The 26,763-nt window shown below is 46.8% G+C and overlaps 1 protein-coding gene across 6 annotated transcripts in view; it reads left to right on the top strand.

Annotated features, from left to right (window-relative positions):
- Nucleotides 1–26,763, top strand: part of MGRN1 (mahogunin ring finger 1) — a 108,882-nt gene that overhangs the window by 57,403 nt on the left and 24,716 nt on the right. For 4 of the 6 annotated variants that reach the window (XM_038418630.2, XM_043493187.1, XM_038418633.2 and 1 more), the window contains exons 6-9: nt 4,665–4,731; nt 6,657–6,689; nt 8,351–8,403; nt 20,196–20,243. In XM_038418630.2, coding sequence (XP_038274558.1) covers nt 4,665–4,731; nt 6,657–6,689; nt 8,351–8,403; nt 20,196–20,243 — 201 coding nt within the window. The remainder of the gene's footprint in view (nt 1–4,664; nt 4,732–6,656; nt 6,690–8,350; nt 8,404–20,195; nt 20,244–26,763) is intronic. The other 2 variants (XM_038418632.2, XM_038418636.2) reach the window with 1 other exon arrangement.

The following is a 26,763-nucleotide window of genomic DNA, read 5'->3' as shown; positions in this document are numbered from 1 at the left end:
CATGGGCTCTGTACAGGACCTGAGCAAGGGGAAGCCAATGATTATTAGGAAGATCTGGGGAAGGAGGAACCTGAACAAAGTTCAGAAGGTCTTTACCTCAATGTCATGTACTCCTTGAACATGCACTGCAGGGCTGACATGAGCAGGTCAGGCTTTTGTACCAGATTTGGACAGAGCTTTCATCATGCAGAGAGACATACAAGATATATTATCTTTAAGATGCTTTAATGCACTGCCTGGTATGGTTTTTACCAGCCCAGGCAAGGTCTGTGACACACGGCGCCACCTAATGACTGAACATTACAATACAATTTTTGCCTTCCCTCTCACTCAGAGCCTGGTTCACAAAACCCAGTGAGAGTGCAGTCAGCAGGACTTCTAGTCCCCTCTCTCCCACTCAGCTTCCTTGTCCTGTTTAAGTTACCCAGTGCCAGGTCAGGGCAGGAGGCCTCCTTGATTACTGCCAGGCTGTTGGGTTACGTGCTCCAGCCTGTTTCTTAAAGAGGTAGTATATCCTTTCGCAGGGTCTGGAAACAAGCAATTTAGGATATAGGATGGAGCAGCAGTTTATAGAGATTAAACAGTAGTTTTTATGTAAACACCGAAGCACACATGATCTCTTTTCCAGTTTCTGATCTCTTTGCAAGTAGAACTGTGCAGTGCAGTGGACAGAGTTGAGGGTATTTTAGCAACCTCAAGAATTCCAGTGCTTTGGGGGATTTGCCTTCATTTTAGATATTTTTTTAAGATGAGGCCAAATCCTGTGCAGCTCCCTATTGATCTCCTCACTAATGATGATAACCAAGATCAGTGGATCATTCTGCTTGAGCAAGGACTACAAGATTTGGCCCATCAGTTTCCCCGCCTCTTTAATATACAAACTTGTGTGTGTTCCCCTTGAGCAAACTTACTGTAGGGCATAGCCAATGTAAACAGCCCCCAGCCTGCAGCAAAGAGTTGTGCTGCTGTCTAAGCTAGGACTCCGATGTATGTCAATAACTGTACCTTGTTTGACCTTCCCGCTGCCCTGGAATGAGATCTGTTGAACCGCAGTAGAAAGCAATTTTCAATTGATGCCTATCTAGCTAGAGTTAATAGATTACCATTAAAGAATGTGACATAGCCCTGCCTTGGCAAACAAGGTCCGGGATCTGCAGAATCATACGACAGGCTGAGATTTTTTTCATGTTATCGGCTGCATTATCAGCTACTTCTGAAGACTCTCCAGTGTAGAGGTTATAAAGTACAGCATTTATGCTTCTGAAATGATGCTTAGAGGGCCACGGTCCCTTCTCATACTCTACAGACGCATGCTCTGGTCTCATTATTCCTGTGAAATTGAAGGCATAGGAGTTCTAGGGTTTGCGTTTGGGGTGGGGGGAGCAATTCAAGTCCATTTTTAACCTATTGGAAGGAAAGGCCAGATGTTCATTGAACCTCATGAGCCTGGCAACATCTTTCCCTGGTTTGTTTTCAAGCCTCTTTCCTTTGAATCAGCAGGCCCCCCTCCTGCCAGCTTTGTTAATTCACTACATTGGGGTATCTGCATTCTTAACATCCATGGTGTGTGTGTGTGTGTGTGTGTGTGTGTGTAAGGCTACATCTGCAGTACGAGCTAGAGGTGTCACTCCCCTGCTTGTGTACACATGCTCATGCCAGCTCTCATCAAGTTAGTACTAATATAAATAGCAGCGTAGCTTTGATATCATGGGTAGCAGCTGTGGAGGCACGGCTGAGCCAAACCTGCCTGAAACTAGTGGGTATGTGCTCAGCATGGCTCAGCCATCCCTCTGCTGCATCTACCCATTCTACCATGACTACACATCTATTTATGCTCAGGTAGCATGAGCAGGGAATCGCACCCCGAGCTCATGGTGAAGATGCCACTTCAGGTACTGCTTTCAGTTGCCAGCAAGAGCAGAAGGCTGGCTCCTTTCAGTGCTTTTTTAATGCAGTAAACAGCTATAATGATGAGGCCATTAATGGCAACTAACAACTTGAGGTGGCTTTTGAAAGCAGCATATTGCCCACAACAGCCTTTTATGGTTCTGTTTGCAGGCAAAGTTGATTAGTTGCTAGGGAACTTCTAATCTGCCTGGGGATATACACGTGAATAGGGTCTCCTTGCCTGAGGCATTTGGTTGGCCTGGTGGCTTTGATAAATGAGACCCAATAAAAGAGGGAAAGTATCAGCACTGTGAGGTCATTTTGCTGCTTTATGATGTGTAAAGATAGCCTAAAAGGAATTGTCTGCTTATTTTTTTCCGTAAGAATATTGGGTTTTTGTTACGTTGTTGGTGTTGGAGGACTCATTGGATACCTCAGAGATGTGGCTCAGGGGCTTTCTTAGTGCTTAACCATGTATCCTTTCTCCCACCAAATGCAGTACATTATCAGTTGGATCATAGAATCATAGGATCGCCATTTCTCATTCCCCCTGGCACCCATCTATGGTGATGTGTGTGCTGTTTTGTAGAACAATGGTGATTATCCTGAAGTGCAGGGGGAGAACTCTTGGTCTGCAAATTGGAACTTGGCTGTGATATTCCACTATGTCTGTGTCAACCTTGCTCATGTAGCTCAGATCCCCTGTGCACATCTGACAGAAACTGTGCTATAAGTGTGTGTGACATTGATGGGTCTGACACAGTGTTTGGATACTATTATGAGATAGGTGCTGTAGTTAAATGTTCCTATTTTCTGAACTGTGGAGGGCTCAGAGAGCAGGAAGAGGCCTTGGAAGGGTCATTTCTGATAGTCCAACCTAGGATGATCACTTGTTCAGCTTAAAATAAATCTCTGAATAATAGGCCCCATCTTTATCCAACGGACTCTTCTTTCTTGCTCATTAGGAGTCCAGAAGAAAACTCAAGAAATGAATCCCTAAGCCACCTCCTCTTCTAGCATCTGACGATACTTTAAAGTTCCATTTTCTGTAATTTACAAGATTCCCTGCAGTTCTTAAGGTGCTTTATGAAGTTCAGGCAATGGAAGCATTTGGGCCTATGCTGTGCACTCTCAAGTGAGATTTTAAATTGTCACTGTCTGCTGCTGTTTTGAAATTCATGTTCCTGACCTACTGTGTGTACAACATGTCAAGAGAGGAAAATCCGTGTTCTGTGTTTCAGGGGAGCTTTGAGTTCAGGGGGATAGGTTTATGCCAGATTGCAATTTTACTGATCTGGGGTATGTGATGATCTAACGTCAAGGACTGTATGTGGCATTCTGGGTTTCTTTTGTGGCATAGGCAGGGTTGCTAATTTACCAGCTGAAGAACATGCTTTTAAAATGTTGAAGCCTATTATTTATTGTGCTGAGGTATAAAGTGGGAAGCAAAATGTGTACCACTACACGTAGGACATTACTGCTGTGATAGAATCACAGAACTGCAGAACTGGAATGAACCTCGGTGGGTTATCTAGTCCAGTCCCCTGCACTGAGGCAGGACTAAGGATTATCTAGACCATCGCTGACAAGTGTTTGTCTAACCTGCTCATAAAAACCTCCTTTGACTGAAATTCCACAACCTCTTTAGATAATTTGTTCTAGTGCTTAACTATCCTGAGAGTTAGGAAGTTTTTCCTAATGGCCAACCTAAAAGTCCCTTGCTGCAATTTAAGTCCATTGCTTGTCCTGTCCTCAGTGGATAAGAAGAATAATTTAACACCCTCCTATTTATAACTACCACTTATGTACTGAAGACTGTTATGTCCCCCCTCAGTCTTCTCTTATCCTGACTAAACAAACCCAGTTTTTTTTCAATCACTCCTCGCATATGTTTTCTAGCCCTTTAATCATTTTTGTTGCTCTTCTCTGGATTTTCTCCAATTTTGTCCACATCTTTCTTGAAGTGTGCTGCCCAGAACGGGACCCAGTGCTCCAGTTGAGGCCTTATCAATGCTGAGTAAAGTTAAAGAATTACTTCTCTTGCCTTGCTTGCAACACTACTGCTAACGCATCCCAGAATGACATTTGCTTTTTTTGCAGCAGTATTTCACTATTAACTTATATTTAGTTTGTGATGCGTAGTTTGTATAAAGTAGGAAGCAAAATCTGCAACACTACCCTTAGATACTGCTATTATAGCGTACCATTCCAATGCATCACTGATGGCATTAGTTATTTTCTAGATACTTTGTGCAGCTGGAAATTGCACAGGAGCTCCTTTGGACATGTGAATTGGTGGGATGCAAATAAATCCAAATTGCTCTGGTTCCTTAGTCTGCTAGCCATGTTTCCTGTTTAATCACTGTACCCGTAATAAATATGTTCATTTCTTCCTTCTGGAAGATAAGCATCATCTTATGTTTGGTACAGATTCATTGTGTTCATTGAAAGTGGGGATTGACAGCCCATCAGAATGACGGCCTCTCTCCACAGAACAAGTGACAGCACAGGAGGTGGCCGGGGAGGCGTCCCCCTGTATTACCTCACCAGAGTGCCTCTGCTCTATCCTGGCAGCCCCATCCCCTAAAGCTGGGAGGGGAGCTCAGCCACCCAGGCCTAACAAAGACTCATTGCTTTTTGTGGGCCACACTCTGTATCCCAGTACAGCTCCCCACAGCCAGCCACTAGTCTTGAGCCTTACTTTTTAATCTGTCTTTGTGTTGGCTTAATGTGGGCTTTGGCTTTCATTGTTGAAACCCCATTTTCTTTCTTCTCAGTTAAACTTTGATTTGGATCGTGGCGTGTTTCCTGTGGTGATCCAAGCCGTAGTGGATGAAGGGGATGGTAAGCTAGATGCTTTTTCATTAAATGGTTGTTTCTCCAAGCTCCTTGGAGGCTTTGTCTGCACTGTGAGCTCGGTGGCTGAGTCCCCCTCTCACATACACATACACTAGCTCTCAGCAAGCTAACGAGAGCACACATAGCAGTGTAGCCTCAGTTGCACAAGGGGCGTCAACAGCCGCATGGCTGAGCCGCGCTGAGTACGTACCCACTAATTTCAGGGCGGGTTGGACTCAGCACGACTCAGCCATGCCTCCACTGCCAGTACCCATGTTTCTGCGGCTATCCTGCTCTTTATACTTGTGCTAGCTCCGGCCTGAGTATATGTACATAAGCAGGGGAATCACACCCTTGGCTTGCATGTAGAGATAGCTGTAGAGGGATGCTACCCCCAAACTCGTGCTTCCTACAGGATGGGGCTTAATGACTCCATGTGTTTCCAGTGTTTCAGGAATGTGACTTAAACATCCAGGGGAAAGGGGCCCAGGTAACAGTCAAATCTGCCTTTTACACTCAGATTTCATTTGGAGAGGAAGGGTGGTCTTGTGGCTAAGGCACTGGCTAGGTCCGACCTTGGTTCAGTTCCTGGCTGTGCCACAGACTATGGTGTGACCTGGGGCAAGTCCCTGCTGCACCTCAGTTCCCATCTGTAAAATAGGGATAGTAATACTTGCCCTTTGTGTGATCAGACTGCAAGTCCTCTGGCTATGTGTATGTGCAGTGTCTAATACAGGCAGGCCCTGATCTGTGTGAAATCTTTAGGTGCTGTTATAATAACATCAATGTTTCCAAGCTGATCAAATCACTGTTAAATCAAACTCGTTTTTACAGTGAAAACTAACTTTGAATGTTGAAAGGCTCTGGTTAGTTCAAAGGGCAATTGAATTCTTTCGGCCCTACTTGACAATCAACCAGAGCAGCTTTTTATTTGTTGGTTTTTAATACATTCACCCATTTAAAAACATTCATTGCTTTTTTTTGATGCATGGCTGGCTAATAAATATAATGTCTAGACTGCCATTCATGTTGCATAAGGTTTGTTCTTCTGCAGGCTGTTTGTGTGGCTACCACTCCTTCTGAATATCGCCAGTTAGAGAGACATTTTGGTTACCTTTGTCCTAAATGCAGTCCTTTCCCTACTGAAGTCAATGGGGCCAGGATTTCACCCTAGTTTTATTTTTGTTTTTTTTGTAATGTCTTCCAAAGCAGAGACCAACAGATTATTTACAGTAACTCCATTTCCAGCACAAACATTGCAGCATTGTGCTAGGGCATGGGAACCAAAAATGTGAAACTGTCCGGAAACTGATGGCAAGCAAAACCAGTTCAGAAAAGTCCCCAAATATGAACTATCATGAAGTTGAGCAATAAGGCATAATACAGTATGAAGGAAAGGAGTTGTAAAATGTTTGCAGTTGTAATAATCTAAGGTGCTGTTGGTAACACTGGTAAAGAAGTTTGGTTTTTCTTAGATGTAAAAGTGTCTCTTTCATTATTCTGGGGAGTGCTTTGACAATCTACTTGTATACTGCAATGTTGCATACATATAAAAATGCCTATCATGGCCTGATAAATAGAACAAGAAGAGATGGGGAAAAAGGAAGCAAGCATACAGCTGTGTGCATACTGCAGTGTCTCTTAGTCAATAATGCACTCTCATTTGATTTAATAAACTCTGTAAATCTGTCTTAATAACCTAGACAAGCAATGGCTTTTAAATCCCCTCCTGGAAAAAAATCAATGCACACAGTATATGACCCTTCAAAGGGATCTGAGAAAATTTGATGTGCCTTTTTCTTTCCTTTTAATGAATGAAAGAGCTAGTAGTTGGTGTTCTGATCGCCTGGTAAGTTATAGGCATGTGCATTAAATAAAATTGAACGGTAAATGAAAAGAGCAATCAGCAAAATGCTTTGTTTGTCCGAAAGCTGCCAGGAGATGCTTGCTTTCTGTGCAGAACTGTGAGTATAAAGCTACTGGGCTGGAACTGGAACTGCTCTAAGTTTAAAATCCTTAATGGAGGGGAGATTTCTGTGCAGCATGTGACCGTCCAGTTCTGGCTATGCAAGCTTCCTGAATGAACAGGCATAGTTTCCGTTTAGGTTCTCCTATCTCTAACTTGGCTTTAAAATGGTTTATGAGAGAGCTGAAGTTAATTCCATTGCTCAGATTAGAATTTATACTGGCTTGTTTGCAGAAAAATCCCCTGGAACTTGTTTCCCCCTCACTGACAGCAGGGAGGGGATCAGCCCCCCTGGCCCTCCATACACACACTGTTATCTTTGCCAACTATACTTTATCTGCTAAGACTCTCTGTGAGACCTCGGTGTGACCCCAAGGGTCACCAGTCACTTTTGGCAAGAGAGTCCATAGTTTCTCCTCCCCATGTTGCTTTTTTAAGCCAGAATCAAATGAATGGGTCGCCTTGTCGTTTATGCACTTTGGGGCTGCAAAGGAACTACTGAGCTCCCTTCCCTTTGGAAGCAGAGTCATTTCCTTCTGCACTTACTAGCCTGGGAGCTGACAGCAGAATCTGCAGGTCACTCAAAACCTTCCCTGCATCCCTAGCTAGTCGCCATGTGGTCATGTGAGTGGGACCAAAGGCAGTTATATCCTTTGTCCCCCTTGTCTTGCCTTGTGACTCCTCTAGACTCTCATCCTAGGCTCTGCATGTACGAGTCTGACTCCTAAAACACACTGTCTTTGCCTGGCTCCTGAGTGTTGATGGAGCCACGCGTATAGTGCTGGAAGCTTCATCAGTTGCTTTTGAGCTCTCCTAGAAGAATGAGATCACCCCCAATTGGGAAGGGGCCAAACATGATATCTGTTTTGGGGGAAAAGGACAGAAGGGGCCAGAGAATGAAACCAAGATGTTTGTGTCTGTACTTGATAAACTGCTGGTACAATTAATAAATGCATTGGAAATCCCTAGGACTAGAGCAAAATAAGGCAATAAACATTGAGGATTTGCCAACTGTAGATAAACCAGCCTGACGTCTCTCTTTGCGAGGTAACAAGCTTAGGGAGTAAAAGAAACCCAGCAGGCTTTTCGCTCTCACTGCTTTGGTGTCTGTAAAGAGAAGTTGGATTGCATAGAACAGCTGCGAGAGATGCAGCTGGTAAAATGGATCTGAGTGGGCAATGATTCACAGGCTGTCTGCAGGATGGAGGTGCCATTTGGCCCTACAGGGCTGTTCTCTGGGTCCAAGTGTTTACCATTCTCCAGAGGCTAATGTGGAGAAGCCACTAATTGAATTCCTGGACAGTATAAACTGGGAGATCGGTTGACACTGCAGACAAGGATTAAAATGCAGCATGGGCCAATTAAAGGGGGAAATGGGATAGAATTCAACCTGTATGCAGCAGCTGGATTCCCAGTCATAATAACCTGGACTGTTTCATTCTTTACGCTGAACCCCTTCTCCCCAACATGCTCCAAACCATAAGGGGATTGGCCTCACAGAGCAATAGCCATGTAATTCTCTCTCCCCCCCTTTCCCGACCCCCTCCCCGAAAAATGGCGGGGAGAAGCATAACCCTCGTTCTATTCCCTCTGCATGTGTTGGGCTTGGAGGTGCTGACCTTGTTCAAGGTTTTAACCAATGTTGTTCTCTCTTTCCAGTGGTGGTTGAAGTTACTGGCCATGCTCATGTTCTCCTGGCTGCATTTGAAAAGGTAAATGAGCCCTGCCATTCTGCTTCCTTTCCTGTGTGTCCACATAGCCACGTGGATGGAAGTGTCCATGGTACAGAATGTCTGTCTTTTGTTCTGTTTGCACGTGACTGGGGCTCCCAGGTGCTACCATAATTCGCTACCATCATATGTAACATACATCAGCTCTCATGCAGGTGTATTCAGTACATAGAGTTGTGGCGGTCAACCAGCCAATTGTAGGCAACATCTCCTGGCCACCTGGGGATTGGAATGATTCCAACATCCAGGATGTTTAAATGTGGTGGTGTTTAGACAAAAGAAGGCTGTCATGGTAGTATGATCAGAACCTTAAGATTCATCTGCAGGACCAGATCTGCTATATGACTGTTTGGTCTGAGATCAAATCCTGTTACAAACTGGCGCTATGTCGTATGTGAAGACCAGGGCTCTCACAGTGTTTGGGAACGTGGTAATAGTAGCTTATTCCCACCCAGAGGGCAAATCTAAACCATGGTATATTACAGGGAACTCTGCTGTATGGATAGGTCCTTGTATTGTCTTCCCCCTGTGGCATGCAGATTCTGATAGCAGTGCAGCTACTGCTTCTCCATGCTGCAGCTGTTAAGGCATCTTAGTGAGAATACCTAGAGGTTGTTCAGGGAGTTTAGTGGTACAAGCTGCACTTAAGGGTGAGGCGAGAGAGGCTGGGAGAGCGATCGGAGGGAGCAGCGTGTTTGCTTTTCTTTTTCCGAGCCGTGGATTAGTACCCCAAGTGTGGGAGTCTGCAATGCCTGAGGTCTAAGCCTGGTTCTGCTCAGGGCTTGCTGGGACCCTGGGCAAGTTGCACAACCTCTCTGCCCCAGTTTTCCCAGCTGTAATATGATGGGGATAACTTCTTCCAAGGGAGTAGGAGGGCTAATCAGTCGGTGCTGGAGAAAACCCCTGGCTGGAAAGGTGCTCTGGGAACTAAGTTATTTTACATGGTGTTCGCTGACCTTGGAGGTGGATAAAAAGTCTCTCTTCGATCTGCTTTGGGGAGTGGGGAGGCACTCCAGTGGATGGAGAGAGCACAGCTGGGGGTGCCATCTGCCAGCTAGGGAACCGTTAGAACAAGGAAAAGGGCAGCTCTCGCTTCCTCTGGGAATTCCCTCCTGCCCCTTCCCTAAATTCTGCTGGAAGCAGGAAGAGCAAACTTGCTCTCTCCCAGTATATCTGGCCCTGCCCATACTGTGAATTAGGAGAGAGCCAGGCAGTTATTGAATCCTGCAATGGTCAGAGCCAGGCTGTTGCCTGTGGTGGGAGGTTCTCTAGGTGACCCTTTGGGACTATGATGAGATTATGGGAAGGATCAGGCCCTTGTTCCATGTGAGACAAAAGTGAGTGATGTTGCATGGTGCCTGGTGAATTAATGTCTGTAGCCAGAGCATTCACCGTTCCCTGATCGCCAAAGACCCTTAGTTATTCCCCTCGTTGCTGCCTTCATGCCCTCTTGGCTGTAGCTAGCACCAAATCCACTGCCAGAGTAATTTGTATGCAGGACAGTTAGGGGGATGGGGTTTGTCTCGCCACTATCCGCTTGAGAAGACCGAGCTCACCACTCTCGCATAGTGCCCAGCCTCCTGTGGCTATGGAGCTGGAGTCCTCAAATGATCCTTGCTCTGCATTCCTGGCATCATATTCTAGCACCATGTGGCCAGCCTTTATAATAAACACTTCTTATAGAAATCTGTTCCCCAGGGCCTCCGGCTGATGGAGCAAGGTTTGTCTCCTGAGCTGTGAGAATTGGCACCTCACTGTGACTGATACCGGAAGGTGCAACATTCCATGATGCATGATAATTCTGTTAGAAATTGTTACTGCTGCTGTGATAGTTTCCATTTCAGTAGCACTTTCTGTCCCAGAGAGTCCAACACTCTGGATGCACAGTGACATCGACACTCAGCTCACTCTGGGAGAGAGGCAGCAGCTGGTACCCATGCGGCATGTTGCCGCACGGTGGGGAGGAGCAGAAATTTAGCAATGATCTTCTCCCCCCGACAAAGTGGCCCACGGGCTGCTCGCTCTCCAAGCAAGGCAGAAAGGATCTTGGGGTTTTGAGCCTTCCTGGAACTTTCTCTGCTTCAGAAGCTCCAAGGGCTGTAATTCCAAGGAGTCTGGGTGCTTTTGACCTGATGCGTAGAGCACTGAGATTTCCAGCTATTGTAATGTGGACGTCCATGCGGTTTTGGCTGAAGGGGAAGCATGCCAAGTGCACCTTATGCCAGGTGGAGATGAGTGGCTCCCTAATATTCAGAGAGCAGAGCAAAGTGCTCAGCAAAACTCAAAAGCACCTAAAGCTGCCTGGGCCATTGCATCAGTGGTGCTAAGCTCAGTCCAGTGCCCAGACCTCTTGAGTGCCCCATGTTTGAGCACAAGGACTGAGAGTGCTCCATCATTCCTCTTCACTCCCCACCAGTTGGGCATCACCACCCTTGGTGCAGCCTGCTCCTAGGTATTGGTGATTTTCCTGGGCGGTCCTGAGTGCTTCCTGCCAGACTTGGCTGCCAGACTGCTTCAGGGAGCATTGCACCACAGCCCCTGCCTTTAGCGCAGCCCAGCCAGTGTAGAATGGAGGCTGGAGTCCCGGGGCGGTAAGGAGTCTGTGATCACTGTATGGGGTTCCCCTCATGCTGTGGAGGGGCTGATGGCCCAGCTGATCCTGGACTGGGGGTGGAACACACCCATGGCTCCTTCTCCTAAACCATAGGCCCCCATCGTCCTGCCCCCATAGCTGGCCCTTGGTTTCCTGTGTCTTGTTGAATGTCACCTTAAAGGCTAAATGCAGACCAGCCCTCCCCTATTGGGCCTGGGACAGTCAGGAGGGACACCCTCTTCTCTGGGGAACCTCCCATGCCCTGACCATGTTATGAGGGGCTAGGTTACCTGCTTTATTTCCTTGATTTCTAGCCCTGTTTGTTTGGCCCCCTGTGTCTGGGGTTGCTGGCGAGCGTGGAGGGTTATTCTTTGCCTGGTGTTTTGGGAGCACAGTGGAGGCGGGGTTGGCCTGATCCGTGGCCCTGTGTGAGGTGTTGCAGTGCGGAGGGTTGGAAAGGGGGTGGGGGGTGCAGTAAAGAGGAGTAGCTGGTTACCTGTTTGAAGACTGAGGAGCAATGTTGCCTGTGCCATGCCAGCAGGTGGCTTGGTAGTGAGTGGCAGACTGTGGGAGCTGAACAATTTTAACATTAGGGGGTTTTATAGACAGGGGTTCTTTGTCAGTCCATTCGCTGGGCAATGTGTATGTCCCCAGAGGCAGCCTTGGCCTCCCTCAGACTGTTCATGCAGCAGGCCAGAACTCTCAGTGGCCTTGCATGGAATTCACGTTGCTGGCTGATACCATTCGGGTCCTGCCCAGCATTGGGCACAAAATATAGTGGCAATTTCCGGAGCGTGCTGCCCACTGCTGAGCAAATGGAGGGAGCAGTTAGGACCCTTCTCCAGAGAGCTAAGCAGCCAGGAGTCTTGGTGGAAGATGCAGGAAAGTGTAAAGGGAGCCATGGAATCGGGATATGGTCCCTTGACTTTGCTTGATGGGATTGTGATGCATGTTTGCAACCGGAGAGAGCATCCTGCCATGATCCTGTCATGGCTCCAAAGCTCTGCTCGCAAGGCTGAGCTATCCCACTGCAGTCTGAACAGAGAGCTTGTGAAGTGCGGTGACCATTGAGACTTTGGCCCCATGGGCGGCAGATATCAGAGGCCAGGGGAGGTTGAGCCTTCCCAAACAGCCCTTTGTGGCTCTGCCCCCAGGTCCCCTCCTGCTTCCTTGCACTCTACAGCTTTTCCCCCATGGCTGGGGCCCCAGGCTGGGGCTAGTGGGGGCCAGCCTGCAGCCAGGAACTCCGGGTGGCTGGAGCCAGTGCTCACACCACCCACCTGGTGCTCCGGGACTGGGGGCGTTTATGTGGCCTGGGTGGATGGGAGGCTGCAGGGCCTTGGACAGAAGGGGCAGGCCTAGGGCTAGCCTCCCCGAGCCCACAGTTCACCCACCACCCATGTTTGGCAGACTAGGGAAGGCAAATCCAAGCATAGGTGGAACATAGCAGCAAAATGTCCCTTGCAGCCTCACACACTGCTCATGAAAGGAATACAGGCTTCAAGCAACCAGGAAGCTGCTTGTTTTCTGCTCTGCCAGCCGCAGCCTTGCTCCTTCCAGACAACCTCCACCCCACCCATGCCCTTCCCCACCTTGTTTGCTTAAAGCACATTTACTCTCCTTAGAAAGATCTGGGGCTGTTTGAAGTGCAGGCCATTAATCCAAAGCAGCTTTGTTTGTTAAGGATCCTATTACTGCCAGAGTCACCAGAGCAAGCGGAGAAGGGTGGTCGCAGAACTCGGACATACCAGCAGGCTTCAGTAATGTGCTATTTATGTATTGGTAAAACAAACATGTAACCTCGGCAGTACGTGTGTAGTCTGCTGACCTCACAGCTCTGTCAAAGGCGTAGACTTGGCAGTTCAGTGTGTGACTGGAAAATGGGGCTCTTGAGTCTTTTTGTGTGTTTCATATTAATGATGCAGTTCTTTCCTTTTTATGACTCCCTCAGTGAACAGATGTGTGCTTGCATATGTGCAAACCTATCAATATGCTAGATGGTTCCCAGGGCTATTAAGTGTCTTGCAATAAATCTCCTCTCCCGTCCCCAAAATATCTCAATCAACCGCTTCTTTTCTGGGTTGTAACTGACTAATTGCACCTTGAGTGTCTCCGGGAACACAGAGGAAATGGAAAATAGCCCAGTGCCTCGGAGTCCCATCTCTAGCATCCTTTGCATGTAAACTTGTTCTAACTCTAGACGTGCCAGCTAGATCAGTTAAATACAGTTCTGCTCTGATCATGTTAATTGTGTCTGACTCGAGATCAAATCTACACAGCTGGCAAGTAAAGAGATGGCTTTCTTACCAGCCCTGCACACTCCCCCATGCTCTCTCTGGCTCACTTTTCATCAGCAACTATTCTACAATGGGATGCTACCGGGGTGAAAGTAATTTAAGGATTTACCGGTACTCCGGAGTCCTGAGCAGGGGGCGTGGCCTTGATAGGAAGAGGCTTGGCCTCAATTGGAAGAGGCAGGGCCTTTAAATACCGGGGCCCTTTAAATCAAGATTTAAAGGTCCCAGGGCTCCGGCTGTGGCTGGGAGCCCTGGGGCCTTTAAATCACCCCCAGAGCTACCAGCTGCAGAGGCGGCTGGGATCCCCGGGGCTCAGGGACAATTTAAAGGGCCCCAGGCTCTGGCCGTCACTACCGCAGCAGAGCTCCAGGCCCTTTAAATCACTGCCGGAGCTCTGCTGCCACTACCCGAGGGGCTCCAGCAGCGGGGTTTGGTCAACACTTTAAAGGGCCAGGGGTTCCGGCCACTGCGGGGAGCCCTGGGCCCTTTAAAGCGCCCACCGAGCCCCGCGGCTGGAGCCCCTGGGTTAGTGGTGGCAGGGCTCTGGCAGCGCTTTAAAGGGCCCAGGGCTCCGGCCACTGCGGAGAGCCCTGGACCCTTTAAAGCTCCAGCCTGGGGAAGCCAGTCTGGTCCGGTATGGCATACTGGCTCTTGCTGGTACACTGGACCGGACCCGCTTACTTTCACTTCTGGATGCTACTGAGATAACAATTTGGGTGGTGCAAGAGCCAGACTAGATTCCAGCTCCCCCTCTCAAAGCTGGGCTGGCTTTGGAGCACTCATAGTAGTAAAACGGAGTAATCACTTGTAGGGTGTTAAGAGTTCTGGCTCTGAATGCCCCCAGGGAGAACGCTTATTGAGTAAGGCGGGGCTGTTTTAACACATCCCTTTTCAGGGTAGAAATGCTCTGTAAATTGTTTTTCAATGGACTTCTTTGCAAGGCTTCCACTTCCATTTCCAAATGTCATCTGCAACAAATGAAGTTTAACACCCTGATTTTCAGTCTTCATCACTCAGTTCCTTCCTCCCCCTCTTTTTAAAAGCATATGAAACTCTTAGAGCATGCCTACATGGGACAGTTATTCCAGTAGAAGGTAGAGTGTGAATTTAAACCACTATAGCTATCCCAGTATAACTCCCTATGTGGACACTCTTATTCTGGCAGGAGTGCCTTTTTTGTTTTAATTTGTTGCTTTGGAAGGGGTTTAAACTAAACTGAAACAAAAGCCACTAACATTCCAGAATAGGTATGTCCACATGGGAGAGTTATTCCAATATAACTACAGCAGTTCAGCTATCGCAGTATGATTATACCAGTATAGTTAGAAGTCCCCTGTCAAGCCTTTAGGTAGCAATAAAGTGATAAATAAAGCTGTTTGATTGGCTAGAAAGAGAGCATTACCTGTGCTGTTCTTGCTTCAGACCTGGTTTTTCTCCCCCTCCCCCATGTTTCTTGTGAGAGCCTCCTGCAAAGTTGGATCCATGCTCTGTTTCCTGTGTTGAGAGTCCAGTCCCTTTATAGCACTGATTTCTGCGCTGTCCTGGAATTCTCCAGACCCCAGTGAGCTGAAATACCTGCTATAGAACTTGTTAGGCCAAGGTCAAGGGGGTGAGTTTGGGCTCTTCTGAAATGCATCTTAATTGGGGAGAAAATTCAGTGAAAGGGGAGAGTGAGAGATGAGCCAGCATGGTGGTCTTGAGGTTCTGGGAAACTGCTGCTAATGATCCTGCTAATGATTCAAGGAAAAGGGTGCTAAAAGCACACACAAATGCTGCTCTTTAGAGAGTGTTGATAGTGATCCCCAATGCTTAGAGTCCTTTCCATCTACGAACCTCAGCACGCTTCACAAAAACTCATCCCATAGCCTCATGGTGGCAGGTGGGAATTGGTTCCATTTTATGAAGGGGGAAACTGAGGCAGAGAATGTCTTGCCTACAGTCACACACGATCTGTGGCAAAGCCAGGACTAGGACCCAGCTGTGATGGGTTCAGTCACAGAGACTCCCTTGGGACTGTCACCTGACTTGCTGAAACTACCTCTGAGCCTGTTTTCCCTGCCAGCTTGGACTCCAGAACCCTGTCTTGTTGAGCCAGACACGCTACTCCACTACAATACAAACACAGGGTATGAACCACCGCCGCAAAGCTGCAGACTTTAACCAAAACTGCTCAGCAGGTTTCCTATCTCCAGCACCCAGAGACCCAGCTCCCAATGGGATCCAAACCCCAAATCTATTTTACTCTGTATAAAGTTTATACGGGGTAAACGCATAAATTGTCCACCCTCTATAACTCTGATAGAGAGAGATGCACAGCTGTTTGCTCCCCCAGGTATGAATCACTTACTCTGGGTTTAATAATAAACAAAGTGATTTTAAATATAAAAAATAGGATTTAAGTGTTTTCAAGAAATAACAGACAGAACAAAGTAAGTTACCAAGCAAAATAAAACAAAACCTGCAAGTCTAAGCCTAATACATTTAAGAAACTGAATACAGGTAAATCTCACCCTCAGAGATGTTCCAATAAGCTTCTTTCACAGAGTAGACTCCTTCTTAGTCTGGGCCAAATCTTTTCCCCTGGTACAGTTCTTGTTAGTTCCAGCTCAGGTGGTAACTAGGGGATTTATCATGACTGGCAACCCCTTTGTTCTTTTCCACCCCCTTTTATATCTTTGGCACAAAGTGGGAATCCTTTGTCTCTCTTTAGGTTTCCACCCTTCCCTCTAAATGGAAAAGCACCACATTTAAGATGGATTCCAGTATCGTGACATGTTCACATGTCCTGTGAGACTTCATTACTCGCTGTCTGGCACCGATGTATATAGGAAGGCTTACAAGTAAACAGCCATTTACAACCAATTGTCCTAGTTAATGGGAGCCTCAAGATTTCAAGCCACCATTAATGGCCCACACTTTGCATAGTTACAATAGTACTTCAGAGTAATACTTCATATTTCTAGTTTTAGATACAAGAATGATACATTCATACAAATAGGATGAACACACTCAGTAGATTATAAGCTTTGTAATGATACGTTACAAGAGACTTTTTGCATGAAACATATTCCATACAAATATCTAGATGAGTTGATGTACCTCCTGGGTGACCTCTGCATATCCCTGGTTGAGAATCACTGGCCTAGAGGAGCCACTGTAGCACATGAAAGCTTATGCTCAAATAAATTTGTTAGTCTCCAAGGTGCTACAAGTCCTCCTTTTCTTTTTGCGGATACAGACTAACACAGCTGCTTCTCTGAAACATTCCATACATGATATTCACATTCCAAGCATATTTTCATAAAGCATATGGAATGCAACATCACGCCAGCTCTCCTGGTTCCCAGGTCTGTGTCCTCACCATGCATCCTTCCCTCCAATGTCATGCCTTACTGTTAGTGTGTAGGCCCTGTAGTATGCTCCTGATGATGATTCTACAGCATGGTGCTCTTCGCGTGTGTGTGTGTGTGTGTGTGTGTGTATGACTGAATTCGGACTTTTTGGAGTCACTTTCCTAGCTCTCTGGCTGGTAAATGTGAAAAGTAAATGTTGCAGAATTCAGTATCTGAATATTGCCTTTTGAGAGCATCATTAGCTGACAGGCTGAGACATAGCTTTATTAGGAAACTTGTATTCTCTTGTATACTTTGTTAGAATTCCTCTTGTCTGCCCATCTCTGCTTTGTTCAGACACTTCTAAAGCAAGAAGTGGGATTCAGTTTGTCATTGTTGCTGCTGGAGAAAATCTGTGTCTTAGAGAGTGACAAGATAGTCATGCAAGGGCCTTAAAACACCATGCTTTGGGCTGTGCATCTTCATGTTTAAAATCTCAAAAAGAGAGGGGCACTTTCTGCTTACGTGGCTGGCTGGCTGTGAGCCCTGCCCTGCTCTCTTTTCTTTAGGCCAGTGGTTCTCAACCAGGGGTATGCAGAGGTCTTCCAGGAGGTACAACAACTCATCTAGATACTTGCCTAGTTTTACAAGCTACATAAAAAGCACTAGTGAAGTCAGCACAAACTAAAATTTCATACAATGACTTATTTATAATATCCACTGACATGTAAGTGCAATATTTATATTCCAATTGATTTATTTTATAATGATATGGTAAAAATGAGAAAGTTAGCAATTTTTCAGCAATAGTGGGCTGGGACACTTATATTTTTGTCTGATTTTCTATGCATGTAGTTTTTAAGTGAGGTGAAACTTGGGGTACACAAGACAAATCAGACTCCTGAAAGAGGTACCGTAGTCTGGAAAGGTTGAGAGCCATTGGTCTGGGCCACACCTTCAACCTGATAGTTACGTGAAGTTGCAGAGGGCATATTATAGTAGGTGTTGCTCCTTTGATTACCTGATCTCTCTGTCCAGCTGACCTTATGACAAAATTACAGCTCTGGCTGCTGCCACCAGCAAAGTTCCCCTCATGCCCCTTGTACATTCGCCCATTTACATCCATTCTTCTTCTTTCTAGCCCACGTCAATTCTCTCACTTGTCATTTTTGCATCTGGAGATGTACTTGTAGAGCCGTTAATTGTTTAACAGGTTTTTTAAAAGCTCCTAGCTTCAAAACTCATTCAACGGGTTTGCATTTCCATCTAGCACACCCGGGTACTGAGGTAGTAACAGAGGTGGGGTGATGGGAGGTGAGCACCTCCTCAACGGAGCATTGAGAAAGATGTTGCTAGAAATCTGTGGTAGCCTCACAAATAAATGTTTGATGCCTGCCTCTACTGTGCTCTGGTGTTGATAAGTAGCAGGACAGAAACCATAGTAAAATGTCTGAATTACAAAGTAAGACACACTGAGTTTGCAGGAATTTTTAGCTGAGACTAGCTGCTTTCTCTTCATGCCAGGACATAAATGGGGTCCTTCTTTCTACCAGCTGAAAGCCTTAAGAGTTTGTACAAACACAAAACAACAGTATCATCCCTGTAGGGTAGTCAGACCTCGCTGTCTTGCTGTGGTGGAGCTACATGGTTGCACGCACACCACATGGAAAACCTGCCAGAGCCACTCGCGCTGCTTCCTGGGTCCCAGCAAACCCTGTCTGTGACAAACCTCTAGGGAGATCAGGGACACCAAAGGCACAGGCAGGCCTTCTGTTAAGAGACCCCCATTGCTGGTCAGAGTCTAGTCCCAGGGACAGATGCTCCCTTTGTCTTTAATTAGTTTCCATATGTTACAATAGCAGCTGCAGCAGTGTAGTGGCAGCTTCAGAAATCAGGAAATCACCTGGTAGAGAACCGACTGGGCAAATGTCCCATTTTGGATAAGGTCCCACCAGCGTGATGTTTCTCCAGATCGCCTGGCTTTGGTGCGGGAGTCGCATAAGAACAGTCTCCTACACTGGGGTAGCACTCAGCGGGGGCAGGGCAGTAGATGCATTTTGAAGGGATTCTGACTTTTTGGTCCTCACAGCTTCCTGTGGCTGGGTCTGTTATCAATATGCAGGTGATGCCCAGGACCTGCTACTGGAAGCCCAGATGAACTTGTTTTCAGGATCTTGGTTGAAAGGAAAAGTCAGTCTCGCCACATCCCCTTGGGTAGCCTGTGTGGTTTGTTCGTGAGGCCAATGTACAAACAACTTCAGTTTAAAAAAAAAAAAAATCTAATAGTTGTTCCATTGGCTTCTGTTTTTCAGTGGAGGGAGCCGTCTCCTCCTGGTAATTACAGCCTCTTATCTGCAGTGCTTCCCCAAAGCAGGATTGCATGGTGCTTGACATATTACCAGTCAGTTTGACATACTTCCATTGTCCTGCAATACAGAACTGCTTTGGGGAGTGCCAGTGTAAATGGTTCTGTTTACTTAGATTCCTTCCTTCCCTGTAGGTCTGTAAGGAGACCACACAAGCTGTGTGAAACTCTTCAGGGAAAGTGTTTTTATTCCTCTTGTCACTATGTCTCTGGAGATGTTCTTACTCCCTTCCCACTCTGTAAGATGTTGCACTTAAAATAACCCAGGTGCTAGATAAGACTGGTCTCCCCCATCCCATCAGGAGGCCCCTCCTGATTCACAGCAACCCTTTGGCTTGTGCTCCCAGTGAATGTAACTTAAGCCTTGGATGGCAAACTCCCAAACAGCCCTTTCTGCAGCATGGCTGCTTCCCCAAAGCAAAAGCTGTGGCTTTTCTTTTCCCCCTTGCTGATGGTAATTTTGGAGCGCACATTGCCTCAATTACAAAATCAAAGGGCTCTGCAGAGCATTGAGCTGAGCTGTGGCTGAAGAGTCTTGTGCTGAGCAGCTGTAGTAGATGCTGTTCTTCTGGTCTAGCTTTTACAGTCGATTAAGTAAGCGTGGCCCATTAGCGTGGTAGCACTAACTAAATTTGCAGTCACAGGAGCACATGGTGACCATCTGTAAGTCTGTTTTAACTCTCTGCCACAAGCTCTGTGCACCTGGCAAATGTTGGGAAAACCACAGCTCTGCCTTGTTGTGGAATGAGGCCCCTAGTCCTGTAATGCTTCAAGTGACACTTTCAGATAGATAAAGTAAGGACTAGAATCATAGAATATCAGGGTTGGAAGGGACCTCAGGAGGTCATCTAGTCCAACCCCCTGCTCAAAGCAGGACCAATCCCCAATTTTTGCCCCAGATCCATATATGGCCCCCTCGAGGATTGAACTGACAACCCTGGGTTTAGCAGGCCAATGCTCAAATCACTGAGCTACCCCTCCCGCCTTGAGCTATCCTTCTAGTCCTGGTGCAGCATTGAAGGGTTGTCTACATGGGGAAGAAACTCTCAGAACCTGGGGTGCACTACCAGCTCTGCACTCATTCCCTGTGTGGACACACTTAAGTGCGCATTGAGTGTCTTTGCACTGTTGCTTTGGCTATTTCCATAGAGTCCGTTTAACCTCTCTCTGTCTTTTCCCCCCACCAGCATGTGGATGGCAGCTTCTCTGTGAAGCCTTTAAAACAGAAGCAGATTGTAAGTATATGGTCCCTGTTTATATCATTTATAGAAAAAAAAATGTGCTGGATAAAGATGTTTGCTGCCATCCCAGAGATGCCCACCTGTGCCCAACGGGCAGCTGCATTGGCAGATTGTCAGAAGCCCAAGGGCTGCACCTAATTTGTCTAGATTAAGGAGCAGATTGGAGCCTTCCTCTTCTTTATTGTGGAGGTAGAGCCTGTGCAACCAAAAGGTGCCAGCATTGCGCCGTGGGATTTGTAATGTCACGGGCAGCACCTTTTGTATTGGCTTGAGTAGTGCATTGTGTTTAGATCAACATCTGTCATTCTGTGCTTCTGAATCTCCATATCCAATTTAGGCATATCAAAATGGTAAGTGCCTTCGAAATATCTACCGTCCTGATGTCTTCACTAAGCTCTATCAACATCAGTTTGAGATCTGTCTGAATTGCATCATTGCTGGATGTGTTGGGTAGCACAAACGCCACTTGCTCAGAATCTACCCTTTGCCTCTTCAGCTCTGTTCTGTGAGAGAGGCTCTAGAAGTCTAACTGGGTGGACCATTTTTTGGCCACCCCAGTGTTAGCCACCTCCTCACAACTGTTAGCTCTTTTCCTTGCACATCTGCGTGCCTTAGCTAATTGCAGGAATTTCTGTACTTGTTTTCTCCCTGCACAATGTGTCAAGTCTCCTTATTCGCTGAGGAAAGGAATGTCTTTTGCTGGTGATATTCTAGGAGCAGCTGGGGTGACGGGAGCAGTCCAAGGAGCTCTAAATAGAGGGTGCTTGGTCCACCAGCGGCTAAAAGGAAATCTGCAAGCAACTGCAAGAAAGCAGAGATAGAAGAGCTGTTAACTCACTTGGTCCATCTTCCTGCCAGCGCAGAGGGACTTGAGAGAGCTGGCATGGATGTTGCCTTGCGAGAATGAGCGACACTGAAGCCATCATATAATTCCAAGCAGAGTTGAAGGGAATATCCTGAGAGCTGGAAGACTCACAAGACACTGAGGTTCCCAAGGAATTCAGACTTTGGAGGAGAAGTTTGACGCTATCTCTCTGCCAGGAGTAAGGTGAGGTGGCTTGGGGGCAGTGCAGGGCCTTGAAGAAGACGCAGCACACAGATGTTCAGCTGAGGTAACAGAAGACTGAAGAGCGAGCTGTGGTGAATGCAGTGGCTATTCAATCCAGAAGCAGACTGGGCATTTGCAGTTTCCACTCATGCCCAGGAGTGTGCCCTTGTTGGAAGATTATTATTAACTGGTTATATGATGCTTTTACAGGTGGCCCCTCCCCTCATGGGAATTTGGCTGAGTTTACCGTGACATTGAGCTGGTGATCTCAACAGATCTGCTCAGTAGGGAGGAATTAGTCCAGCAGATCTCATGCTGAGGACCGGAGGCACCAGTGATGTGGAGTTTAAAAAGAGCAGCAGGTTATTTACAGTTAGACTCCTTTGCAGCATAGCAATAGGATTAATAGCGTGGCAAAAACCCAGCCTGATCTTCTTCCCCTTCTCCCTTGCGTCTCCATTGGCAGCCTTGCTTCCCTTCCCATGGCCAAAGCTTGCAGTATTGATGTCAAGTCTGAGATTTCATTTTCTCTTCCCATCTAGGCCCTTCCTAAATCCTGATGTTGTGTTCTCTGCATTTTGGAAACTCATTCCTTCCTCTCTATCCCACTACCAAATTCATCCATTTTGTGGCACCCTGACCGATGACCACCTTGCCTTTATGATGTGTATTGCAGTTGTGCCTAGGAGCTAAGATCATGGCCCAGGACCCCATTGTGTTAAGCACTGAACAAAGACTTCTGCACCCACCCGTTTCTCTCCTCTCCCCTGTTCCAGTCCACCCACAGTACAACTACCTATCTCTTCCTTTCCCCTCACCTTAATCAAGTCTCCCTCTTCTTTGCACCTTACTCAGCTCTCCCTAAGACTTTGGGTGCTGGGGCTTGCACTTCCCTGGCAGATGTATGCCTTACTTTTAATGTGGATATTCAGTTTTTGAATAAAGCTGCATTTTCTCTGATCTGCTTTAGAGAGAGCATTGCCTGTTAGAGTGCTTTGTCCTGATGGGCTGATAGAACTCGATGGGTGGGGGAAGTTTAAAAACCATGCCTCTCTGTAGCTTTTAGGTAGTGCTTTCTGGTGGAAAAAAACAGCAAGAGATAAAGCCCCTAAAACGTGAGATGTGTTGCCTTGGTTTGATGTGAATGTCATTAATAAGTTGCCGTTCCGGTTGGTCTTTAATAGTGGACTCTGTCTTTGATCTGTGATAATCATAATACTTAATATGGGACATCTTCCCAGCACTGTGCAAACAGTAACTCAGTTTGCTTGCCTGTTTCTACAGCCAGTGATTTGGCTAGTGATCTAATTTCTGCACTGGTCATTTGTTCTCAGTAAATACTGTTATTACTGTGGTGCATCTGACGCAGCTGGCTGGACTGTTGTCTTTATTCACTAACTGCATCGTCTCTGGGCTGGGTTGGCTCCCACCTGCTTCTACAAGACTTGCACAAAGGATGAAATCTATCATAGCCCTTCTCTAATCTAGCCATGTCAAATTTTGCTTTAGGCTGAAACTTGGGGGGAGGGAAAAGGCTTGCTGTGGAAACTGGGTTACTCAGGGAATTGGAATGGGATATGGAACCTGACACTTCTGTTGAACCACAGCAAGGGGAGCAGCTGCATAACCTGGAAGGGCCACCTGTATGGGGGAGAGGGGAACTCAGTCTGACTCATTTCAATCCTGGTGTCTCTCCAAAGGTTGCCAACAAAGGGGCGCAAATAGGGTACAGAAAAATATAGGCTCCACGCCAGGAAACTTTGCAAAAACAAAAGGCAGTTAGACTATGGCTACTTGGAAACAGCTGTTCTCAATAAACTTTTGACTCTGGAACTGATCTTGGAAACTTATTGTCAAATAAGTCTCCTCTACCGTCCATATCAGAGCTGGTCTGTTTTGCCTCTGTAGCTGCAGCCAGCAGAGAGTTAGTGGCTTAGACAATTACTGCTGGGGAAGATGGGCTGAAAGTGGTATCTTCTTGACTTCGGCCTGGTCTACACTAAAGTTAGGTTGACCCAGCTACGTCCCTCAGGGTGTGAAAATCCACACCCCTGAGTGATATAGTTAAGCCGACCTATCCCATGGTGTAGACAGCGCTTGGTCAACAGAATAGTTCTTCCATCGACCTCACTATCCCCTGTCGGGGAGGTGGATTACCTACGCTGATGGGAGAACCCCTTCTGTTGATCTAGGTAATGTCTACAGCAGCACAGTTGCAGAGTTTCAAATGTAGATGAGTCCTTAAAAGAGCTTTCCACAGTCAAAGCAGTGTGAAAACTGTCTCAAGCCTCCTGCTGTGGGACATCTACGCAGCAAGAGTTGCTCTCTCCAGCTCAAGCTGCTGTAAACGTACTCATCTAAGAACTCAAGCAGTGGGGAAAAGCATTCATCTGCAGTAGGCCACAGAGAGGGATGAATTTCTGATGTTCACCATAGCTCATACTCTTCTCTAGGCCACTGGGGATTCAGAGAGTTTAAAGCCAGAAAGGATCATTAGATCATCTAGTCTGACATCCTGTGTATCATAGGCCACCAACACCACCCACTTACCCCTGCATTGAGCCCAATAACTTGTGTTTGGCTAAAGCATATCTTCCAGCAAGGCAGTCGGCATTGATCTGAAGACATCAGGAGATGGAGAATCCACCATTTCCCTTGGTCGTTTGTTCGAAAGGTCTATCACCTGCATTCTTAAAAACGTACCTTATTTCTCATTGAATATGTCAGACTTCAGCTTTGAGCCACTGGGTCTTGTTCTGCCGTTCTCTGCTAGATTCAAAAGCCTTCAATACCCGGTATTTTCTCCCCATGAAGGTACTTAGATCCTGTAACAAAGTCATCTCTGTCTCCTTTTGGATAAACAAAACAGATTGAGCTCAGTATGCCTCTCACTGTAAGGCATTTTTTTCAGTTCTCAAATCATTGTACACCCTGGCCAGTTTTTCAACATCCTTTTTAAAATACAGAGACCAGAACTGCGCACAGTATTCCAGCATTGGTCTCACCAGTGCCATAGACAGAGTTAAAATCACCACCTGCTTGTACTCACTGCTCCCCTGTCTACGCATCCAAGGATCACATTAGCTCTTTTTGCTACAGCATCGCACTGGGTGTTCATGTTCAATTGCTTGTCCGCTCTGACCCCTAAATCCTTTTCAGTGTTCCTGCTTTCCAGAGTACAGTCCCCCATTCAGAAGGTCTAGCCTGCATTCCTCTTTGCTAGATGTCTTCCTTTGCCTTTGGCTGTATTAAAACTCAGTCTCCGCTCCGGTCATGGAGTTCCCATTAATAGGTTTAAGATATGGAGCAAGAGAATTCAGCCCAGAAAACTAACTGACATGTGTAAAGTAAGGCCCAGAAAGGGATTATCCCCAACGGTCGTTGTTCTGAATTTGAGAACTCCCAAGCACTATAGAGCAGAATGCCATCTTGGAGGCTGCCCTGTGGCTGTGAAGGAGCAGAGCACAGTGAAATCAGCAGTGTCTCCTCTTCAGGGTTGGTTTTGTTTGTGTTTTTAAAGCAGAAAGAAATGTTGCATTCACAAGCTCACAAAAACAGCTTGTTCTTCTTGCCAAGTTTGCTGATGGTAAAGCATTGGCCCACATGGCAATGATCTATTCAAATAAATGCTGGTTACTGCACGGACTTACATTACATGTGCACGGCTCTCCCTTAGTACTTTAGCCTGCTGAAATGGAGAGCTGTTTCCTTTTAACTGGCTGCCAGCACAGTTCTCAGCTTACCACAATATGGGAGCCCACTCCTGCTGTGAAATAGTGTGTATTTGTCTGTCTCTCTTTGCTGACACAGTTCTCTGCCTTCCTAATTGTCTTTTCCTCCTCAGCTCATAAAATCTAGGAACTAAACAGTCCCTCCCATAATGTTCCCAGGTTTTTAAAATAGATGTGTAAGCTGTTCCTACAAGAACACAGATTTCTGCAGAAACTAACATGGATTAGTCTGCTCCCCGTGTGTGTAGAATGAGCTGAAAAGTAGTGGAGTGAGGTGTGTGTGTATATTAATGTCAACTTTTCTCATACCATCATTAGACTTCTTTCCTTCCCTCCCTACCACTGTAACCACCTGTTACTCCCTGAGATCTTCTGGGTGCCCAGTGCTGTAAGCCCTTTGGCTAATGATCTGAGCTGAGTTTCTCTTGGATAGATGGGGTGTAGTGCACTAATTAATATCTAAAGGTCTCTCTAGCAGGAGTTGCATTCTACCTCGGTGGAGAGGTGGATTTCCCAGTCGACTGGGCCTCGTATATTTCTAACTGGCGTGTGATCCTACATTCTATTTTAGAGACCTTTCAATAAAGGGAACACATCACCCTGGTTTGATTCCAGTGCCCACGCTGCCATCCGTCGGCACCCTCGGAGCTGACCCCCTCTGCACATCTTGATTACCCAAGGAGTTAAGAGGATGGAACAAGGCCCTCTTTGAAAAGTCCAGCTATAAATGCTCTGCTCCCACACAATAATTCTAAACTCCCCAGCCTGTAGCTGAGAGACACTGCGGAGGATTTCACTCCAGAGTCCAACCACTGACCTCATTGCCTTGAAATGCAGCCCTAGCATGGATGTAGGCTCCATGCTGAGTTCAGTGGGGAGACACTGGAATTAAGCTGCTGGTTCATGAGTCAGAGCATTTTAAACTGGCAAGCAGGATGGATATAATTAGGCTTTTGGCCCGTGTCGTCTGTGTGTGCTGCTTCCTGCAGCACTGAAGCTCTTAGTCACAGACACAGCCCTTCAAACAACCAAGTTCTTGTTTTGGCTGGAGGTGCAAAACTCAACTGGCCGACTGGTGGGAGAGTTCGAGCATCTGATTCCAGGTGGCTTTGCAGTGTAGTGGCAAAGGGTAAGTTTTGGGATATGCAGTAAAAGATTTCCATGTCCCATCTTCAGGATGTCACTCTGGGCAGTACTGAGGGTCGCCCTACTATTTCGCCACTCCCTGGGCTTTTCACAGGGTGGATCCAGGAGAGATTTGCTTTTTGGTGGAGCTCACTGTATAGCATCTGCAACAAAGTGCAGTGATAAATGGTTGTGTCCGTTACCTTGGTGCTTCCATGCGTAGAAGGCTCAGGTGAGATTAGCACTGCACCTGCCAGCATGGCTGCCCCAGCCGTCCTCTGTAAAAGCACCTACTGGCAAATCTCCGGTCTGCTCTGAACACTGAGCACTTCTTCCACTCTTCAGTTTTCAGTGTCTCCCCCTCAACCCTTTCCTGGAACAGAGAAGAAAAGATCCTCTTACCCCAGCTGTCTCGTGATGCAGTGGCAGACTCCCGCCCTGCCACATCTCCCCAGTGTGGGAAACCATAACTTAAGAAGCCTTCCCGCAGTGGGAACTGAACCTGTGACCTAGTTATTACATGCACACACACTCTAGGCCAAGGCATCACCACACTACCTGCTGATCCTGCTCCTCCATGGGTTTTCATGTGGAGGAGCACTACGTTGGG

The sequence above is a fragment of the Dermochelys coriacea genome, chromosome 10 (genome assembly GCF_009764565.3).
Source record: "Dermochelys coriacea isolate rDerCor1 chromosome 10, rDerCor1.pri.v4, whole genome shotgun sequence".
In the NCBI taxonomy this organism is placed as follows: domain Eukaryota; kingdom Metazoa; phylum Chordata; order Testudines; family Dermochelyidae; genus Dermochelys; species Dermochelys coriacea.
Note: the sequence above shows the minus strand (reverse complement) of the source record. Positions and strands in the feature narration are given on the sequence as shown.